Below are 23,677 nucleotides of genomic sequence, written 5' to 3'. Positions count from 1 at the left end.
ACTCAGTATAATAGTGGACATCAGTTTTGATACGTTGTAGTTTCCTTTCATCTAAATTCTTTTTTTATTTTATTTTTTGGCTGCTCTATCTATAATCTTGTTCCTCTTGTCATTTCTAATAATGCTTATTTATACTTTCTTTTTTCTTGATCAGTATTGTCTGAGGTTTGTTTATCTTACTAGTAGTTTCAAAGAACCAGCTTTTAGCTTTCTTGAACCCCTCTTACAGCTTTTAAAAATATTATTTTATTGACTTTTATTCTTATCTTTCTTATTTCCTCTATTTAAAAATTTTTCTCTCTAAAGTTTTGTGTTAGGTATTTGATACATTGGTTTTCAGTCTTTTTTATTTTTTGATGTAAGCATATAAGGCTATAAATTTCCCTCTAACTGCCACTTCAGCTTCTTCAAAGAAGTTTTGAAATTTAGTATTTTTATTATTATTTAGTTCTAAATATTTTCTAAGTTCCATTATTTCTTCTTTGATCCAAGTGCATATTTAAAAGTGTATTTAAACTTTTTGATATGTATGGATTTATTACTCTTTTTTTGTCATTCTTCTCTAATTTAATTGCATTGTGGCCAATGAATTGATTATATGTAATTGGTTTGTTAAGGTTTGCTTTATTGCCTAGTGTGCAGTTACTATTTATAGTCAATACTTACTATCAGTATATTTGCCTAGTATGTGGTCAGTATTGAAAGCTGTGTTTCTAGGTGCTTACAAGATTTAAATTGATGTATCTTCCTGGTAAGTTGTTTCTTTTATAATTATGTATTAACTGCCTTTATTACTAACTCCTTCATTTTGTAAGTATTTTATCAGCATAGGCTACATGCCAAGCACTGTTCTAAGTATGTAGTATATGTCATGAAGCTAACAATACTTCTTGCCTTAACATTTATTTAGTCTAATGTTAATATCAGCTTTCTTTTGGTTGTTTTTTTCCTGGTATATGTTTTTGATCCCTTAACCTTTTTAAAATTTAAAATTTTGACATAATTTCAGAAACTGCTGCACCAATAGTATAAAGAATTCCCAGTACCCTTCACTCAGAGTCCTTAAATGATAACATTTTAGTACATTTGCTTTATCCTCTCTCTTGATCATTCTCTTTCTTCCCTTCTCTTTATAGCTACCAATCTCTCTCTCTATGTATATATTTTATACATATAAATATATATGTATAAAAAATATATATATATATTTTTCTGAACCATTTAAAAGTTGTAGACATAATGCTTCTTTATTTTCATATACTTTAGTGTGTATTTCCTAAAAACAAGGAATTCTTTTACATAACCATATTATAATTATCAAAATCAAGAAATTAACATTGATCTGATACTAATATCTAATCTATAGTTCCCATTCAGATTTTCCCAATTATCTCAGTAGTGTCCTTTATAGCAAAAGAAAATCCAAGATCATACATTGCATTCATTTTTTATGTCTCCCTAGTCGTCTTTAATCTGGGATGGTACCTGAGTCTTTCTTTGTATTTCCTGACATTGACATTTTTGAAGAATATCAGTTCATTATTTTGTAGAATGTTACTCAGTTTGGACTTGTCTAATTGTTTCCTAATGATTAGATTCATGTTATGTACTTTTGGCAGGAATATTAACAGTAGTGTTGTTGAGTTCTTCTCAATGAATCATATTAAGTGTTCTTTAACTTTCAGCCTTTTTCTTATAAAGAATGCACACTCCTTTTTAAATTTACAATCTGAGGATCTGTCTTCTGACCAGAGACTTTCATCTGTTACTAATTGTGATTACTGATATATTTACATTTATCACTTTGATGTTATTTCACGCTTTCTATTTGTCCTGCTTTTCCTGTGCTGTTTTTTTTTCTTGTGTCTTATTTCGAGTTGACGGAATTTTCTCTATTCTTCTTCACTTTAATGGTTAGTCTTACCATTTTAAAATACACACTTGTCTTAAATTATAGTGTTAATACACATCCCTACGCTCTTCTCAAATAAGGACCTTAGAATTATTTAATCCAGTAAAGTCCTCCCATGTGGCATGCTTTTGTTGTCTAGTATTTCCTTTTTATTTTTTTACTACCCAATTTAGATATTTTAATTCCTATGTTTTCAGTCAATGCTTATTTGGATTCATCCACATGCTTGTTTGGGTTCACTACTCCTCCCCAAATACATAATTTAGATAAAGTTCCTATGGCTCTGGTGGTAGTAAGCTCTCTCAGTTTGTTTGTCTAATAATTTGTTTATTTTGTTTTTACTCATGACTGTTTGATTTGGTTGAATCAAACCAAATTGTTTGGTGTTTTTGTTGTTGTTGTTTTTCTCCCATTTGTTTGAAGCTCATATTCCATTGTCTTTGGCTTTTTATTATTGTAATTAAAATGTCTACTGTCATTTTTTGTAGGCAGTCTTTTTCTTCCTCTATTTTAAGATTATAAGATTTCTTTTTGAAGTCCTTCAGACTCACTATGATGTGTTTAGATGTGGAACTACCATATTTGACCAATTTGAGACATGCATTTTTCTGTATGTCAACAACTCTCAAATCTGAATATGTCTTACAATCTACATAGGGCATCTTAAAATCAATATTGGACAGGCTACAGCAATTTCACTGCCAGATATATGTGAACTTGGTTATAACTGTTTATATTATTGTCATTTCAATTGTTGGTATTACATGTGTTGAGTTTAATTACTCTTCAAAATGTATTTTAAAAGATTATACAATGATTTGGAAGTGAAATGAAATATTACTCTATTCAAAAAGGCATGGAAATAGAACAGCAAAGACCTAAATTTAATATTAGTGAAACATACATTGGAAGAATGACTGCAATTCCACATTTTCTGCTAATTAACAATCAAATACTTTAACAGGAAGATAACCACGTTTGACAAAGCTGTTACATTTTGCTACTGAGATAGGTTCAGAGAAGTTGCTTATCACATGCCAAGCAATATAACTGAAGGCAGGAGAAATTGAGCAAACTCCTTGGAATAGGTGGAAGAAATTTCAAAGCAACAGGAAGCTGTATGGATAATTAATGCTTGTGTCTTAGTCCATTTGGGCTGCTATAACAAGATAGCCCAGACTGGGTAGCTTATAAGCAACACAAATTTATTTCTCACGGTTCTGGAGTCTAGAAAATCCAAGATCAAGGGGCCAGCATGGTTACATTCTGGTGAGAGCTCTCTTCCTGGTCCATAGCTGTCACTTTCTCTCTGTGTCCTCACATGATGGAAGAGGCTAGAGCTCTCTGTCGGGTCTCTTTTATAAGGCACTAATCCTATACATGAGGACTCCACCCTCATGACTTCAGCACCTCACAAAGGTTGTACCTCCTAATACCACCATTCTTGGTGGTTAGGATTTCAACATGTGAATTTGGAGGAGACACAAACATTCAGACCATAGCACTAGTGTTTCTTTACCTTAACAATATCAAAACATAAGAATGGTTGTCAGCAGCTTGGAAGACGCTCCTGTAGATGATAATAGAGCACACTTTAGGATATATTGCATCACCAATGTTCTTGATGGCATAGAAGACAATATTGTGTGAAAAGCATGGACATTATTAGTTAAATAGGGATTCAGAAGTTGAACTCTAAATATGAAAACTTTCCCTCCATACTTTATTGAAGTATAATTAGATACAGTAAAATGCACAAAACTGTACAGTTAAAAAAATAATTTTTTTTATATAAGTGTACTTTCATTTGCCTACCACCCAGGTTAAGAGAGAAAACATTTCTATCACTCCAGAAAGTTCCTTTTGCCCCTTTCCAATCAATGCCTTTCCCTGCCCCAGAGGTTTCCTGACTTTTATCCCCATGGATTAATTTTGCTTGTTTTTGAAATTTTTATTTTAAATATATATATATATATATATATAAATATAAAGTGTGTACACTTTTGTGTACTAAACATAATGTTTCGATATTCCTCCATTTTGCTGTGTGTATCAGTAGTTCTTTTTACTTGTTGAGTTGTATTTATTGTGTAAATACAGTTTGCATTTTCATTCTTCTGCTCACAAGCATCTTCGGTATTTCCAATTTTTGGCTCTTACAAATAAAGCTGCTATGAATATTCTTGTGGTCTTTTATTTATATATTTACTTTGTTGGACATATACTCTTATTTCTCTTACATAAATATGTAGGCATATCATTACTGAACCATGAGGTAGGTGGGTGTCTAAATTTATTAGAAACTGCTAGACAGTTGTATAAAGTGATTATACCATTTTACACTCCCACCAGCAATAAGTGAGAATTCTAATTGCTCCACATCCTTGCCAACATTTGACATTGACAGTCTTTATAAGTTTAGTGATACTATGATTTTCATTGTAGCTTTAATTTGCAGTTACTTAGTGACTAATGATATTGAGCATCTCTCCAATTACTTATTGGCCATCCTGGCATATCCCTTTGTGAAGTATCAGTTCAAGTCTTTTGCCCATTTTAAAAAAATGGGTTCTCTTTTTATCCTTGAATGTGGTGGATCTTTATTCTAGATTCAGTCCTTTGTTTCGTATAGGTATTGAATGTATTTTCTTCATGGCTTCCTTTTTGCTTTCATAACAATGTTTTTGATATGTAAAAGCTTTAAATTTTAGTGACATACAATTTATCAATTTGTTTTCTTTTATCATTAGTGCATTTTTTGTCTTGTCTAGAAAGTCTTTGCTTACCCCAATATCATAAATATGTTCTCCTCTGTTTTTTTCCACAAGGCTTATAGTTTTACCTTCATTTTATGTCTGTCATCCACCTTTAATTAAATTTTGTGTATGGTGTGAGATGTAGAGGTCATGATTCATTTTTCCCAAATAGGGATGTCTATTTGATCCATTGCCTTTTATTCAAAAGACCTTGCTTTCCCCATTGAATTAAATTGGTTTCTTTTTCAAAATTGAGTTATAATCAAATGAGTCTTTTTCTGAACCTTCTATTCTGTTACATCTATTTGTCTACCATTATGCCAAGACTATACTGTCTAATAACTCTAGCTTTATAATACATGGAGATATTTGGGGAGATCATTAATTTAATGAATTTAATTTGCTTAGATTTTATGTGTGAATAAGAATGATGTATGGTTAAATAAATCTAAAAGAGCTCTTTCAGTAATAATGAAATAAAAATTCAAAGTGATATTTTATTATTGGTTAATCATAAGTTTATTTTCACCAGGTGTTACATAAAATAATTGTGAGATGGTATCTTAGATTTTATTAAATACGGTAATTTTATTAGCATACCTAATATTTGTGTTTTATGAATCTGCAGGTTCATTTCTTTTACTAATTATGGGAACATTCTGAGCCTTTATATTTTCAAATATTGCCTTATCCCACTTTCTCTTTTTCTACTTCGTACACACTTGCTAGACATGGTATGGACCTTCTTGTTCTGGTTTTGTTTCTTAAAATTTTCGTCATTCTTATTTTTCTCTGCTACATTTCTGCATGATTTTTACTTCTTTAATGCTATCTTTCAGTTCACTAACTTTCTCCTCAGTTTTGTCTAATCTGATTTTCAGTCCATCCATGAGTTTTTAATAATGACAATAATTTTTTGCTTCTAGAAGTTCTGCATGGATTTTTAAAAAACTAAATGCCCAGATACCTTTATTTATAGCATCTTTTTTTTCCTCATGTTTTGATTCATTTTATTTCTCTAGTAATTTTAAACATAGATGTTCCATAGTCTTTATCAAGTTATTATGTTTTCTTAGGTTTTTGGTAATTCTACATTTGTTGCCTAAAATTTATTCTTACTCTTGCTCACAGTAATTTTTTCCCATAACTTGATCATTTGGGATTGTCCAAATGCCATAAAGTCTGAATTGAGTTTGTGTCTTTCCAGTGAGTTTTGCCAGGGGGCGAGAATGCTGGGGACCCTTTTTATGAGGAGTCTTGTTAGATCATGCATGTGATGTAAATTTGAACTACAAATTCAAATGTGGAAAGTCCTATGATTGTGAAATTGAGACTTTTTCTGGTTTTCCTCATAGCTGTTATATCTAGCTCTCTTAGATTATGAAGACTGGAAATCTCTTAGTCAGAGCATCAGTGCGTGTTTATTAATCTGGTTTTTAGTTCCTTTTTGTTTGGGGGGAATTACAACAGTGTATAGAAGAAAATCAGACTGAAAGAGTAGCTTGCAGCTAGATTGACTGATATCTAATGTCATGTAATGAGTAGTAAATAAATATAAAAAGTAGATACACATATTAATGCCTTTGGATAATAGAGGCAGATAACGGACATTTTTCATGGCAAATAAAAGTATGATGAGTTGTTGATATGACGGCTTACACATATTATTCCTCATATAATATGTGTCTGTGTTACAAAGTGATGGCTATAGCAAGTAGTTATTTTGGAATTAATTTTATAAAGCTTTTTATAGAAAAGAATACTTTTTTCTTTGTTTTTTTTCAAACTTATTCAGTGCTTTGTTAATAAATCTGTTTTTACTTCTCAAAATTAAAATAATTACCCATACATATTTTAACTCTGACTTTTTCGTATAACAGAATAGATACCAAAATGAGAGTAGCCATGATTTTATTATAGTCATCTTTGTGCTCCTTGAGGCATGCCAAAGCCTCTATCTCTTCACCCTTCTTCTTCCTTATTCCTCTGCAGGAGGCTGCTCTAAAAATAGCTCCAGTAATAGATGTTCTACACATAGTCAGATTGCTGAATCATTTAGTTCTTTTGTGAAGTTTAGGAATATGGAAAGCTGTCTGAGTTGAGTAGGACAAGCATGTTTCTAAAACGGCAGGTCATTATTCTTTTGAAAAATAAAGAATTATAATCCTCTCATAATCTTGTAGTAAGTAATTTTTAAAGGATTATATTTTTTAATATATGAAATGGTTTTGAGTCTTACTTTAAAACATATTTTGAATGTGATTCTGGAATTGTGTTTTGTTAAATATAATAAATTTGACACTAAGAGAAGGTTAACAAAGGAGCTATAAATATTCCCCTATATGTAAATATTTTATTTCATCTTCTTTTTGTTATTTTAGGTATGTTATTGCCTCTTTGCAATAGTTTTACTGCCTGTGAAATAGTTACCTCCAGAAAAGAATTTCTGGTAGTGTTTGACACTTGACAGTGAAATAAATGTGCTGACTTTTTCTCAAAGTTATGAGGATTTAGCTTTCTTAAATTATCTTTAGCCCCTTATTTCTCCTTTCCCCATTATTCCAAAATAATTATATATATTTTTGATAAGCAGATTGTTGAGTGCTGGCTTCCCCAAAGTGGCACCAGAATAACCTGCTGATAAAGAAAAACTGAGATTATTACTTACTGACAAGAAGAGCACATTTCCCTGACATAGTCTTAGTCATGTCTTTAAGGGCTAAGGCAAGATATTTATTTTTGAGATTTCTTGGGGGTCTGGTTTAAGGTGGGTCTTTAGTGCAGTGGCTTCAGATTGATGAATTTATGATATAATAGATTAGGATTGTCTGGCACAGCAAGATGAGCTTTTCAAAGTGAATATTGGACCATTATGTTAAACTTTTCTTTTCTCTGGCATTAATAACTGTCTCACTTCTCCCATTAATTGAAGGTTCTATTTAAGTACCATTAATTAATGTCCAAACTCCCTAAGAGAACTCTAAAATTCTTCTCTGTATCGGCAAAGATCTCAAGTAATCTATCTGTTTCATTTTCTCTCTTCAAAGATACCCCTTCTGGAGCCCTCTGTCCTCTGCCTCTAATGTAGACTGGTTGCCCTTAGGCCTGCTATGGAGATGACATCCTTGGATTTCTGTTGCCTCCAATAGTGAATCAAATTCCTGGATCTTATGTTTCTACATCTTTGGTTTACTCTCATATTAGAGCAACCATCTTCTAGTAGCTTTCAGCAATCTTTTTTTCTGTAAATAACTCCTGCATAGATAACTGGTACGATAAATAGGATGTTTTCTTTTTGTGTATTGTAATGCTAGAAATTCATTACAAAGTATACCTTAGAATTGCTAGAAAGATTAAAGTTACAGTTTTCTTATAGGAATGAAATTTGGAACAACAAGAATTACTGTGGGTAATTATTTTGCTTTTTAAAGTTCTGGAAAGGCTATCTACTAAAATGGTTTTGGGGTATGTGTAGTTGAATTCTGATTTTTAGTTTTTCAACTTGTGAATATTTTTTATAGCTCTATCAGGTAATGAGAGTTAATAATTTTGAAAATTTGATAAAAACTTCTGGTAAAATTTTGTTTCTTTTTTTTTTTTTTTAAACATCTTTATTGAAGTATAATTGCCTTACAATGGTGTGTTAGCTACTGCTTTATAACAAAGTTAATCAGTTATACAATATGTTCCCATATCTCTTCCCTCTTGCATAAAATTTTGTTTCTTAAATGAAGATAAGTACAAAACACTGTAATCAAATAAACTTAAAAACCCTTTTCTCACAATTTATACCTGATGTAATTTGAGTTTATATTTTAATAGCAAAAAAATTATGTCTTGAAAGGTATCTGTGTGTCTGTAGTCTTTGAAGGTGGTAGGCTGGGGCTCAAAGAGACAAGTGTATTTTTTTTTAAGGTGCCTTGATTCAAAGGAGATTCCGGCTACTGCTTCTCAGTTTCAACCAGTTAGATGTCAGCAAACAATGTTTATGCCCAGAAATATCTCACGTAGGTTCCAGGAAGAATTTAGGAGAAGAGGGATTCCTCAAACAGAGAAGGCTTTCAATCTGGCTGTGACTCTAAACTTCTAGAGACCAGATAGGAAGCAAGCTACCCTTTCCTTTGGAAATTAGGGCCCTGGAACAAAAAGAGGTAATCCAGCTCTCCTCCCTTCCCTCACTGTACTCTCATTTCTGGGAATATCAGTGAGAGGTAGCTGGTGGAGATGATTCAAAAGTTTGCCAATATATAGAGCCTGTCACCCAGTGAGGCAAATTTGATTGTCTTACTGTTTTCTGAAGACTTATTCTTTGACCATGGTTGAAAAACTCTCAAAATCACTAACTCACATCTGTGGAACAGGCTTTTCAGGGGTGGGCCTGAGAATGGTAATGCCAAGTGAATGGTATACATAGCCAGTGTTTTGATCACTGGTAGTTGTATTTCTTTTACATGGATTAGGGTCTAAGGGGTTGAGAGAAGGTTGAAGAATGGTACACGAGGGAAGCAATGTGGGAGAATGTCTTAAGCCAGATTCATTTCTCCTATGTCCTCTCAAAAATCAGTGAGACGTGGCTCTGCCACAATTCTATCACTTTATATTTTCTTGGTATAACAAGCTTTAAAAAATAAATAAATGAACTGTTTTTGGAAAAGCTGATCTTGTCTGTAATTTTAATGCATTGCCTAAATTTTTATTGGGTCTTGGAAATAATGGTAGTTTTAAAAGGGAGGAAGAAAAGGAGGGAGGAAAAAAGATGATGACTTATGCAAACAGTAAAACAAGTTTTGATTGGGTTTAAATATTGGTCCCAATAATATTTAAAATGTACATACTTTTATTAGCATCATTCAATCTCATATAACTAGGAATTATTTTAAACAATATTGCCCTTAAAAATGAAAAACATTTAATATGAAAGTAGCACTGTGTGTAGTATTTTAAAGAGCAGAGCATTGGAAGTCAGGATAACTGGAATCTTGTCCTTTCTTGGCTTCTGTATGTATGACAGTATGTGTCCTGGGTCACCTTTCCACCCCTCTCCCACGCTGCCCCTGCAACAACCTCAACTGTTTACTTTTTCTCATGTGAATAATCTAGGTAAATTACTAAGCTTCCTGTCAAGATTCTGGTATTCCAGAATATGTCATACTTTTCAGAAGGTTTGTGTCTTTTCGCTTAATAAAATTAGTAAAAAATCATTTGGGCCAAAACATTTCAATATTTGCTAAAGGTAACTATGTTTAAACAGCAGTGTTTTGCTCAGGGGTGCTGCACCTAAACAGAACAACATAGATTTCCAATTGTAAGAGTCTCTGATTCTTGCTTAGATTGGAATTTGTCCTTAACGATGCCCTCCGTTGTCACTTATTATGATCTACTTTCAGTGTTACAGGGGAATTGTCAGTGTACTGGTTCATTTGTAACTGAGTGGTATATTTCTGTGGGTTTGAGAATAGTGAGGTAAATAGCTTCGAAATTCTCAGTACTGTTTGGAAAGCTGATTGCATAAATTTAAAATGTAAAGCATTTGAGCAGCTTCTTTTTAGAAGTGATGTTTAACAAATGTTTGATCGTACTGTATTTGTGCTACAGTTGAAAAGCTGAAGTAGCATTTTGGCTCCTTTCCCAAAAGCATGCTTGAAGAGGCTAGCAGCAGCATCTCCCTCTGTTCTCTTCAGTGCTTGTTACCTTGTGAGTGGTGCAGCTTGTTCTGCGGATGTACTGAAACCCTCCCATTTAATCTGCAGTGGAGAAGAATGGAGCTCAATCTCCAGTAGGAATCAGTGGTCTAGCAAGGTTGCAGTAAATAGAAATGACTATATATTTCAACAGCTGAGCAAGGAGACATTTTTTTAATATTTTTCTTCTTTCAGCTGGTAAATTTTTACTTTCTGTTTCCTTCTAGAGAGATGTGGATAATTTGCCCTGCCTCCAACGTCTGTTTCTCAGCTTCAACAATATATCTACGTAAGTGGAAACTCCCAACTTGTCATTTATTAATAACTTGATTGTGTGGGTTCTAGTGCTTTAAATTAAGATTGTAAATACCTTGGAGTAATCTATTGGCATGTAAGATTTTAAGTTGGAAAATGATAGGGCTGTCTGTGACAAAGTTCTTTGTGGAAAAACAAAGCTCTTGTGTATATTAGTGACTCTGATGCTAAAATGATGAAATTAGTGTAACATGTGTTTTTTATAATTATACTTTAGAGTTGTTCCTTTGTAAAACATGTATGTGGAAATTTCAACATATATTTTGCTGTCCTTTGTTTGACACTTAACTGCACTAGTCAGTTGAATTAGAATTTCTTTCATAAATTATCATCTACAATCTGTGTAGCTACTAAGCAATTTTGGCATAGCAGGCTATATTTGTCACTAAGCCACTTGCATATTAGGCCATAACTTCTAACTTGGTGTCCCTACTTAGAGAACTAATGCAGCTAGAAGACTGTATATTAGAATATATAAATGTATAAGTTTTGTTTTCTAAAGATTTGAAGCATATCATCCTTTCTATTGTGATGATACATCATTCAGTGTCAACATGGAAGATTTCAGAACTGGAGCTGAGACGGGCAGTCAGACTTTTCAATGCAGAAGGAGTAGCTACCCTTCCCTAATTCTCTCCTTCTCCTCCTTCCCCCTTGCCCTTCAGTTCTTTAGTTTCACTTCAAGACTGTTCTCTGAACCTACTTTTATAGGAGGGTCAGAACTAAGTATAAAAGTGTTGAGAGCACATCTTTTCCTGAGCTCTAGGTCTATGTTTCTGATTACTAAAAACCAGTTGAGCTTTTGCACATTTTCTGTTTGCATCTTTTTCCTGTGTTAACCCCACATCCCTGTACTATATCTCTAAAAGGTAGAGATTAAGTCTGGATGGTGAATTTTGCATATAGGCGTTGTTTCAAAGGAAATACCCATAATTATTCTCTTATTACTCTTCTAAAGTTTTCTGAAAAACTTTTAATATTCTCTTCAATTTAGGTTGAAGGCTGTTCCAGGGCTTTCATTTTCTTACTGATTGCTTTCTTTGTGTTTCTACATAGGCTTAGCCCTTTACCCTCCTCTAGTGCTTCCAGGTGATCTGCTTCTGAGGTCAAGTACATTTTCTGCTCTGTTCCTGTTGATGCCTATGGCCCGGGAGATGGTATAGAGAATATATTGGATCTGGGAGGAGAAATTGGAGAGTGCAAGCCTTGAAAACATTTCCGTGAGCTTTACTTAAGGCACAAATATCTCAGATAGCTGGGAAAGTAGATGATCTGTAGTGATAATTATGGTATCCTCATGTCCCGAGTGTCCTGCTATAGTCCTGGCATGATACAGTTGCCTAATTTTATAGTTCAGTGACCCAGGAATAACATATAAGAAGAGTAGAAATAGCAGTGTAAAGGTAAAAGTAACTTTTAGGACTTTCTCTGGATAACTCTCAAATATCATCCAGCAAATGAAAATATCCAACAGTATATCCATTTTGGGGAGACAAAAATGTATTGACTGTTACATAGTAGGGCTTTTTGGTTTTGACCAAGTTGTTGGATTCTTAGAGGTCCATTTGCATAAATGGTCCATAAATGGACTTCTTGCAGGTCCATTACCTGGTGGAAATTCAGAAAGTTCCAAAATGTGATGGCACCCTACTGCATTCAGAGAGCTTCAACTTGGGATAAATAGGTACCTATATTTAATGGTAGGTTGACCATGGCCTTGGTGGACAGAACCATTTTTGTATGTTTTCCTGCAGATACTAGAACAGTTCATTTAGTTCTACTAGTAGGCATGCAAGATATATTTAGAGAATGAATGACACATATCCACGTCTGTGTATCTGAATAGAACCAGTGCCTCTGGTCAAAATATCCCTCAGAGCGTGAGGAAGACAGAGACACGAATAGGTAATTATAATACAGTGAGTTAAACTTATTCGTGGTAATACGCAGAGATACTAGAAAATGTAAATCACTGTGGGGAAGGGAAGTAAAGGAAGCCTTCCTAGAAGGAGATGGTCCCTGGGCTGAGCTCTAAAGCTCACTTTACCCTTAGTAAAGTGAAGGGTACTTGGACATTCCAGGTAAGGGCACAACCTGGGCAAAGTAGATGCAGAAGGCTCAGAGTGGACTCACTAGGTCCACCCTCTGGGCACCTGCAGTGAGATGCTTGCCCTCCGGCTCCCCTACCCCTATACTAGCCTCAGGTCTTCCTCCAGCTCACGGAATGCTGGAGGGACCTGCCAAAGTACATTTTATAATGATTACCCTGAGAGAAATATTCTGTGGCTAATCAAGAGAATTGGTTATATCTAATTCATTCTTCAGACATGTTCATTTCATTATTCAGCTCTTCTGAGGTGCTGTTGTCTGCTTGATTTGTTTTGTTTTTCTTGACTCTCATGATCTTAATTTCCAAGTAGTCTGCATTTTTTTCTCTAATGGCTTACTCTTGTTTTACGAATGAGATAAAGGTTTTTTTTAATTTCTAGAATTTATTTTTTTCCCCTGTTACCTGTATTTGTTTTTTAAACTAAACAAAACAAAAATGCTTTCTTTCTTTTGTTCATTTGTTCTATGCTTATTTGGATGGCAGTTCTTATTTATAAATGAGAATCTGGATGAATTTGTTTCCTCAACATAGGTTAGAAATATCACTGTGAATGCAAGTTATAAGGTCTCTGTCTGCAGAGGATATAGGAGGGAGGAGGAAGGATATCCACCCAGTTGGACTTTCCTTTATGATGTCCACAAGAAACTTGCCTTCTGGGAATGGGTGCTCCTTTTACGTCTTGGCCCAGATGCACTTACCCAAAGCACTGCCCTATTCTCTCACCATTTTCAACCTGGGGACAATTCAGGAGTCAGCTGCTTTGAGGGTGAGAGGCTGGCGAATTGTTACCAAACCCTCCGATAATTACTGGACAACTGACCCACATCTGCTGGCAACATTTTCTGCCTCTGATCCTAGGGAATATTCTGAGGTTCTTCTGGCAACATTTACTTAACAATGATCCTGTTCATTTCAGGTTTTACTGATTCCATCTGCTTTATATCTTCCAGAAATTCCTTAGTGTTCTGGTCTCCTGATGGAACTCTTCCTGGTTTTCTAGTATTGCTAAGGATATTTTCATGCTTCTTTTTTTTTTCATACTTTTATGTTCAGTCATTTCAAAGAGATTTTGAGAGGGTGGAGAAAGGTAAGAACATGTGCTCAGGCAGTCATTCTCATAACTGTCCTTACTTTGAGTGATTTCCCCAAATAGGCTACACATAAAAATATCCTTGGAAGCTTTAAAAACACATAGTCCTTGGTTCACTGCTGGGTAACCTGCTCCAGTAGATTTGGAGTGGGGCCAGAGAGCTGTATTTTTTTAAGGCTTCTCAGAGAATACTGATGTGCAGCTTGATGCTAGATTTGGGAACCACTGAGTTATGGCACCCCAAAATAAGAATATTTGTTAACTTAAAGATTACTATTTTATGTAAAATTTCCTTTCACAAGGAAAAGCTTTTAGACAAAAATATTTTTCAGGGATAAATATGTACTACCCTCAGGAGGTAGTTTATGATCTGTAGCCAAAACCCAGGGTGTTTCATCTGTTTTCCACAGAGGCAATGCAGAGTTCTGCTCTTCATTACAAGGTTAAGTTGTAATTGATTCTTCTTGCCTGTCTCTCTTTTCTTTCATTCTCCAACGCAGAAAGTTTTTACGAGCTTCTTTTTTTTAAAACAAAGGAAGATGCATTTATAATTCTAGTGCCTTCCTTGCCTAAAAGGGAATGGTTGCTATTGCTTCCAGAACCAAGGGGACGTTAGTATCATTGGGAAAGGAGTCAAATACTAGCCAAGGTCAAGTATCAGCTCAGGACTCATAGTCTCATATATTCTTTTTTTGAATTGTGGTAAAATACTCATAAAAAAACCATCTTAACCATTTTAAAGTATACGGTGCAGTGGTGTTAAATACAGTTACATCCTTGTGCAGCCAATCTTCTGTTGCGCAGAACTCTTTTCATCTTGCAAAACTGCAACGTAATGCCCATTAAACAACAATTCTCCATCCCTCCCTCCCCAAGCCCCTGGCAACCACCATTCTACTTTCTGTCTCTATGAATTTGACTACTCTAGGTACCTCACGTAAGTGGAATCATGCAGTATTTGTCTTTTTGTGACTGGCTCATGCCACTTAGCATGATGTCCTCAAAGTTCATCCATGTTATAGCATGTGTAAAAATTTTCCTTCCTTTTAAAGGACGAATACTCATGTATGATCCTTGAGGCGGCATGGAACCAACTAGAAGAGGGAGCTGGCAGCATGAACCATGACTACCTCTTCATCCTCATTGTCTTCCCATAGTGCCCTATGAACTTGCCCTGTTCCACTGAACTTCCTTAAACATCATGCCCCCCCTTGCCCACTCAGTCTTCGCATCTACTGTGCCTTCTGACAATAACATTTTTTCTATCCTCTGTCTGTCTGAATAACACCTGAGGATCCTTTAGATCTCAGGTTAAATGACACCGAGGGTTCTCAAACTTTAATATGCCTAAGGATCATCTGGAGAGCCTGCTAAAATGCCGCGCTCGGGAACCCATCTTCCATGGATTCTAATTCAGTAGTTTTAGATGGGGCTCAGGAATTTGTATCTTTAGCAAGTCGTGCAGCTGACTTAAAAATACCGTTGGTCTGTGTTTTTCAGACTTTGAGTCAGAACCCACACAAGGATCCTAAAGTCGATTAGTCAATTTTAGTTCAAGCCCAGAAAAATAAAAACAGAATAGAGAATATCAGTTTGTTACGCATTGTAAGGGTGAACACTGTCTCATGAAAAAGTTACAGTTTTAATATACGTGGGTGTATCTATGCATGCATGTGTGTGTGTGTGTGTGTGTGTGTGTGTGTGTGTGTGTATTATTTTACTGTAGATATTTGGGAACTGGGTTATATTGTAAATATATTTCTCACTATGGATTGGGTTTTAAAAGTTTAAAAAATACTGTGGGGTCTTGCTACATGCTTTCATAGCTTCCCTATATTTCTACTACTATTGCAGTGTTCATAATTAATTGTACCTTCATTTTAAATTATTCTCCCTGCTAGATTGTAAACTTGACGAAGGCAGAGGAATGTCTGCTTTGCTCACTACAGTCTCTCCAACATCTAGCATGTATGTGCTCTTTGTTGAAAATTTGTAACAAGAATTTAATCCCTCAAATAGAAAGATTTTTCTGTGTGGTCTTGTTTTGGAGGGCCCTCTTTCTTATCATTACTAAGTCTTTTGGACTGCTTAATGTCTGGGCGTGTGAGGTTTAAAGGCTTAAGCAGTCCAAATTATTTTGGTAGTTGTTTCTGGCTTCCAGGTCAATATACTGATTTGCCAGTAAGGATCTTGCCAAGAACTTCTACATATGAGACAAATCTATAGAAACTAAACCTTCCTGTTAGACAGTGCTGTATTAAGGCTAGGGTCGTGGATATGCTTTGTCCCAGGGTACAGGCAATATGGAGCTGCAGTTTCTGCAGCAGTAGAGCATTTATATGGTCATTTATACTTCAAAAACAAATGGACAAACAAACCCATAGGAAGAGAGATCAGATTGGTGCTTAGCAGAGGCAGGGGGTGGAAGGAGGAGGAATTGGAGGAAGGCAGTCAAAGGTACAAACTTCCAGTTATGAGATAAATAAGTACTAGGGATGTAATGTACAACAGTCTAAGGAACACTGCTGTATGTTATATATGAAAGTTGTCAAGAGAGTAAATCCTAAGGGTTCTCATCACAAGGAAAATGTATATATATTTCTGTTTCTTTATTTCTGTATCAATATGAGATGACGGATGTTCACTAAACATCATTGCTTCTTCTTATCACTATGCACTGGAAATTTTAAACAGTACTCCTTCCTGCCAGTGTAGACCTCTCATACGTCCTTCTTCCCCTAGTAAGACAATGGTATTTGGACTCTGCTTTCTCTTTATGATGTCATGGAGAATTTTAAACTAGGTTTCCATTTTCTTTTTTGAGGAAGGAATGCTTTTAAACGTTGTCTAATGATCTCTTTTAGTAATTATAGTATAACTAAACGTCAGTGAACTACAAGCTTTGGGGTGTGACTTTTCCTTTACTACAGGGCAAGATGATCCTCCAGGCTATTTTCAAAATTTTACTGAAAATGGTTCATTGTTTTACCTTTATCAGGAAGTCATTTTCTTTGCATTTTTCTCAAACTGTACTTCAACTTGGTAAGTCATTCTGTATGAATTATATATTCAGGAAAGAACCTATGTTAGGCAAGTCAGAGAAAGTCTAACTGCCTTGCAGTTGTCTCTTTTAGTACTAGCTGATACTTTGAGGAGTGAATTATTTCACTGACCTTCAGAATGTATTGATATTTGTTATGAACTCAGGTTGTTACATAAAGTAGTCCTATAGTTGAGATGTAGGACAGTGTTGCTATGTCATTTTGGCTTGAAGGAAATTAATTTTCCTTAGTTCTAGTATCCAGCAAACTGTTAGAATACCTTCATTTTTTGTCCTTTGTGACTAAAATTAACAGGTAACCAACAGTATAGGAATCTTCTTGCTAACTGAATAAAACACAGGAAATCACCTATTGACAGATCTTTTCTGACCGCCTACTAAGAGCTTTAAATTTGAGAAATGATTACATACTTATTGAGGAAATTTCATTATCAGTATCCATTTAACTACTTAGCTTCTCTTGAGGTGTTTGCCTAATGGCTGACATGTGATTCACCTTCAGACAAACATGTAATTGCATTTTTCTAAATATGATGACCTTCATCTAAAGAGAACCTACAAGAGCAAATTCTAAAAATGGTTGTTTTTTTTTTAATCCATTGCTGTTTTACTCCTTTACCATGAGCAAAACCCCCAGATTATGCTAAGGCATAGTCCCTTAGTGGCTGACGGTCAAGCGTAGCTGCAGCTTTTGAATTCTTTCAGAAGGAAAATAGGTGAGAAGATACGTCTCCACAACTAATGACAGATTTTTTTCTACTACTTCAGAACAGTAGACTTTGAGGTACGATAAATTTGTTTTATCATTCTCATAGTTGACGTAATTATTTGATCTAAATTTAATTTATTTAAAACATAGAAATTTTACTAAAATAATTTTTATATAATTCTATTATATACCTGATGCCAATATTACGTTATTACAGGCAACTTTTCCTTTTAGAGATCAAAAGTAGAAATTATTCTAAGACATAAAAATGTTTAAAATGGACCAACTTCATTTTCTTCATTGTTTTTAGGACGTTCAGTTTGTTAGATGACTGTGCTATCTGTAGTGCATTGCATTCTAATACAAATGCTTTGAATTTTTCTACACTAATTTAATTAGTTAATTTCCTCTGCCTTTGTTTTATTTTTGTGATCAAAATGACTTTTTATTTCTGTTAGTTTTAGGTGTTTGCTGATCTCCTGTTAGACTACTAACTATGCAGATGGAATATGAATACTGTGATACTGTGTATTCTTGCCAAGTGGCAGTATTTATTATTGAAGACATTGGAGGTTTTTTTCTGATTTAAGGGAACTAGCATTACTGCTATTCACACAGTAAAACTGTAAGATTTGAAATTGTAAGATTATCCTATTAGGTTCTGTAGATGAATGAGCATTAGAAATCAACAACTTTCTATGCCTGTACATGCTTATAGTATTTTGTACAGTTATAAAATCTAAAAGTGTTTTGCGTTAGCTGGATTTTAAAGTGTGTAGAATACATTTGCTTTATATCTTCTAGTTTATTCAGTTTAATATAGAATTTACTGTCAAGAGAAAATTACTGAAGTGACATGACAAAAGGTTAAAGGCTTCAGTCAGAGGTGTTGTCAGGGAGCACCTAAAAACCAGGTGACTGACTGCAGCAGGGGCAGAGCTTTTATAGGATATTTGGCAAGTTTAGTATGTAATCTTGTGGTTTACCATACGAAGCAATTTTCAACTTTAATCTCCATTAGAGGTTGTGGATTATTCTTGTTTTCATGCCTGCTGCTTGAGGACTCAATAATCATTAGAACAGTATTTTTTGAGGACTGTTTTTGCAAGCCTTGTGGTTTATTAAAGAGTCAAAGTTATAGGGCATGGGTGGTAGATAGTAAAAAGGAAAGAAAGCAGGGAATAGGTACGAGGCTGTGGGGAAACTGGGGATCCTCTATCATATTTGTTTTATTCCTTTTGTGTTATCTTTGAAGGAGAGAAAGGCAGGAAAAATCTATTGGGTAGCAGTTACTTTTTATTGTTATTACAAGCCTATTTTATTGTCTTTCTTTCTATCAGTACCTGTAGTCATGTAAAACATTAATTCTGTAGGTACAATAATTCATACAAATGCTGTTATGGATTTTATTTATATCATTATGAAGGAACTTCACAGGAAGTTTTCTGGATATTCTTATTATAATCATAAAGTTTCCTTTTCATTTTTGTAAGGGTAATTTACTTGTGTGTGTATGTGTGAGTTTTTCTAAAAGGAAGGATTCTTGAACTAAAATTAAACTAAGACCCTGTGAGCAGGCTGTTTGCACACCTGGCTCATACTGGGTTCATACATACATAGTTGAGAGACTGATAGATATTCATGGCAGTAAATTAACATTTTAAGGCACTGATGTGTCAAAGTCCCTTTTGGGTTTTACTAATGTGAAGGTTCTAGAAGTTGCAGACATTTTTGGTACATATTACTAAGGGGGAATTTTGAGTCTTAAAATTACTCATGATTATATGTTATATTGGGAGATTGTTTCTAGGTGTTCAGAAACACAATTATGGTAAATTGAGACCAATGTGTGTTTGTTTGTTTTTTTTTTTAATTTTTTTAATTAATTTATTTATTTAGTTATGGCTGTGTTGGGTCTTCGTTTCTGTGCGAGGGCTTTCTCTAGTTGCGGCAAGCGGGGGCCACTCTTCATCGCTGTGCACGGGCCTCTCACTGTCGGGGCCTCTCTTGTTGCGGAGCACAGGCTCCAGACGCGCAGACTCAGCAATTGTGGCTCACGGGCCTAGTCGCTCCGCGGCATGTGGGATCTTCCCAGACCAGAGCTCGAACCCGTGTCCCCTGCATTGGCAGGCAGATTCTCAACCACTGCGCCACCAGGGAAGCCCCCATTGTGTGTTTTATGATTTCCTTTTTGTTTTGTTCTACAAATTCAAGGTATAAGTAGATTAAATCCAAAGTGCATTTGGAAATAAACTTAACGTATATAGGTAACTTCCACTGGTGCTCTTCCTTGTACTTGTAGAAAATACTTCCAAAAGGGGTTTGAAGTATTTTGCAATAAAAGTCTCAAATACAGTGAACATAAACATTTAAAACAAAGGTAAGTGACTGTAATATTCCCTTCTTGTCTTTGTCTTGTTATGTTATGTTTTGTTTTCATTGCAGTATAGTTGATTTACATTGTTAGTTTCAGGTATACATCAAAGTGATTCGGTTCTCATGAAATAGAAATTCTAAAAAAAAAAAAGTTTACATATCTGTTATGGGTTAATTTACGTCCATTCCACCTCCCAACTCCCCCACCCCAACCCAGATTCCTGTGTTGATCTCTTAACCCCCATTACCTCAGAATGTGACTTTATTTGAAGATATGGTCTTTACAGAGGTAATCAAGTTAATAGGAAGACATTAGGGTGGACCCTAATCTAATAAGACTGATATCCTTATAAAAAGGGGAAATTTGGAGGCAGGTATACAGGAAGAGTGCCATGTGAACATAAAAATGGCTATCTACAAGTCAAAGAGAAAGGCCTAGAACAGATGCTTCCCTCACAGCCCTCAGAAAGAAGCAACCCTGCCAACACCTTGATTTCAGACTTCTAGCCTCTAGAACTGTGAGATAATAAATTTCTGTTGTTTAAAAAACTAAAAAAATAAAACAAAGGTAAGTGAACAGATACTGAAAGGACTGAATAAACTGGTTAGTTAATTTCAGGAAAAAAAACAAGGTTAAAATCAATCACGCCAAAACCCCAAGTATGTACTTCTAACCACAAAACTTTCAAATTTGATCTACTGGAGGAACTTTTGTTCATCCTTTATAAATCAATTCAAACACTAAACAAGGAGAATTATTTTCTTTTTCTATTAGCTCTACCATACCTCTTACAGTACTATATATAATATCTGTTTTGATGTATATCCAGTTATAACTTAATCATAGTATCTGTCATATTTGGCACGTAGTAGGCATGTAATTATTATTATTTTAATTAATGAATAAATAAGACCAAAGTTTAAAGCTGATGTTTTTCAATATTTATAGATAATTTTTAATAGCCCTTTTCAGCATGTTATCTTATTTAGTTGTCTGAGGATTCAGTCTGCAGCTAATTCAGCATGGCTGTCCCCTGGGATATAAAATGCTAAGAAGTAAATAAAACAAGGAAACTAAATTAAAATTATTTTATGGTAGAGTTGGGTTATTAGAAACAACTGTCACAAGATCTTCCAGACTGAAAGCTTTCTTCAGTGATTTAAGATTTCATTGGGTTACTTTTTGAATATTTGAGTAGATTCAAAGTTGTTCTTGGAGAAGAACTGAGACTGTGCTTTAGGTAGTTTCTAAATTATCTAATGCAAAGATAAGATAGCCCTCTTGTATATAAATATAAATATATGCCGTTTTAAAGTCCTTGTCTACTAATTCCAGCATTCCAACATCTGTCATATCTGGGATTTTTATAGTGACCTGTTTTTCCTCTTTGATATATGTATTAAGTTTTCTTGCTTTCTCATGTGTCTGGCAATTTTTTATTGCATTCTTGGCATTGTGGATATTATGTTGTTGAGACTCTGTGTTTTGTTGTCTTAATTTAAAGATTGTTGAGTTTTGTTCTGTAAGGTAGTTAAACTACTGGAGAATCAGGTTGATGCTGTTGAGGCTTAGTTTTAGGCTTTTTTAGGGCAGGTCTAAAGTAATCTTATTCTACAAGTAGAGAAATAAGCTTTGTATCTATATTTATTTTTTCCTGACAGTAAACACAAGGTTTCTACATCAAAGGCAGACTGATTAATACCTGCAGAATATCTTTGCACTGGTTTCCCATGCTCCATTTTTCCCCAAAGGGTTATGTGATGGGGCAGATGTCACGTACATGTACAGGGTGGGGAGTTTCTAGCACATCAGAGGAACCCAAAATTATTAGTTTTGGAGCTTATATAGGAGATGCTTGCACAGCTTCACCTCTTCCCCTCTGGAGAAGGAGAGAGAGAGACAGAGACACAGAGAGAGAGAGAGAGATGGGGAAGGCTTCTTGGTCAAATACCCTTTAGAATGTAACTGCTTAGTTCTGGGAGATAAAGTTCTATGTCATTCCAGAGGTCTCTACCTATGCAATCACTTTTAACCCAGGTGCCAATTTTCTTTGCTCAGAAAGCCCTGCCCATGCAGAAATACGCACATCTTAACATTGCCCAATATAGAGCAGCCCAACAGCTAAGGCAAAGCATTTCTGGGACCTCAACTGTATTCACTGTGGTCTCTTTACTATGTCTGGTTGGAACTCCAATGTCTCCCAGCTCTGTGTGGCTTGTGGGTACACTTTTTATCTCATGGCCCCTTAATAGTTGTATTTTGGTAGGCTTCCCGGAGCCACCCTGTGTTGGTACATCTTAATATTCAGCCAAATACTTGAAAGACTTCTATGCAGATTTCTGGAGTCTCTTCTCTACACAACTCCTTATTCTCCACTACCCCCCACCTCAAATTCCAGCAGCCCCAGCAGACCCAAACTCTGACCTCTGTTTCATCCACCCGGTGAGACGTCTGTTCCTTTTTGACTCTCCTTCTCTGTGCTGTGATCTGGAAAGTGCCTCCAGGCAGAAAGCAAGACTAAAGTGGCCTTCATGTGTTTCTCTTCTCCAGTGATCACAGCTCTATCCTGTCTGTTGTTCAGTGCTTGCGTCTAATATTTTGTCCAGTTTCATAGTTGTTTACATTGGGAAATTGAGTCTGATACCATCATAGCCAAAACTGCAAGTTCCTTCTACTATATTTTCAAATTATCATGTTGTATACCATCTTTGCCATCTGCCTGTCTGGTATTTAAAGGATATGAATTCCCTTTAAATGAACAATACTGTATTCCTGTATCTAAGAACCAGTGACTTAATCTAATCCTGAATTGGTAAATGTGCAGTTTCTGTCAAAAGCCTTCCTGATATTTAAAATAAACAATTAAGAAATGAGCTAAAAATCTATTGTAAAAATCCACTCCAATATCAAAATTTAACATATTCTAATATTTTTTAAAGAGATTGAGGAAAGAACTAGTTAAACCAGAAAATTCTGGCAAGTGAAACATACTACAATGGAGCACCGATTTTGTTATGGGTTAAAGTGAAAAGGGAACACTATGAATGTATGATTAAATTATTGGGATACTTTTTCATATGCCCACACGTTAAATATGTCTACATATAGTCGTTCCTGACTCCATGTCTGAGATTACAGGATCATGTCATTCTCAAAAGAAAAATACTTTTTCCTATTTGTGACAGAAAAATACATGTTATCTAAAAGCTGTGTTAAATTATTTAGGAATACATTTATTAGAATTGTATGTTTCTATAAAACCTGCTGACTTTTGATGTTTGAAGGGTGATTGATAATCATACCCTTTCTCTTCTGCTCTAAATTTTGAATCAACTGAAAGATACAGGAATCAGACAAATGGAGTGTGAAATAGCAGAATGCAGTTTAGATATGCACCTACAATCAGGCTTCCTAATATATCTCTCCTGGATTGGATTTTCACCTCACTGGCAGAGGAATTGGAAAACTGAGATCTCCCTCTCTGGGAGGAGTGGAGCTAAAGAGAGCACTCCCATCCTGGAGACTGGGTGGCCTGAAAGCAAAATAAGAGAATACTATTATGGTATTCTGGTACTATTATGTATGCACTTTTCCTTTTGAGAGTTTACCTCCTAGGAATTGTGTGTGTGTGTGTGTGTGTGTGTGTGAATAGGTTATCAGATGGGG

At 35.0% G+C, this 23,677-nt stretch overlaps 1 protein-coding gene across 4 annotated transcripts in view; it reads left to right on the top strand.

Annotated features, from left to right (window-relative positions):
- Positions 1–23,677, top strand: part of LRRC49 (leucine rich repeat containing 49) — a 127,971-nt gene that overhangs the window by 33,086 nt on the left and 71,208 nt on the right. For 2 of the 4 annotated variants that reach the window (XM_059912861.1, XM_059912860.1), the window contains one exon: positions 10,577–10,638. In XM_059912861.1, coding sequence (XP_059768844.1) covers positions 10,577–10,638 — 62 coding nt within the window. Of the gene's footprint in view, positions 1–10,364; positions 10,468–10,576; positions 10,639–23,677 lie in introns of those variants that run through there. The other 2 variants (XM_059912862.1, XM_059912863.1) reach the window with 2 other exon arrangements.

The sequence above is a fragment of the Balaenoptera ricei genome, chromosome 2 (assembly GCF_028023285.1).
Source record: "Balaenoptera ricei isolate mBalRic1 chromosome 2, mBalRic1.hap2, whole genome shotgun sequence".
Taxonomy (NCBI): domain Eukaryota; kingdom Metazoa; phylum Chordata; class Mammalia; order Artiodactyla; family Balaenopteridae; genus Balaenoptera; species Balaenoptera ricei.
This window is presented reverse-complemented; position numbering and strand designations above follow the sequence as displayed.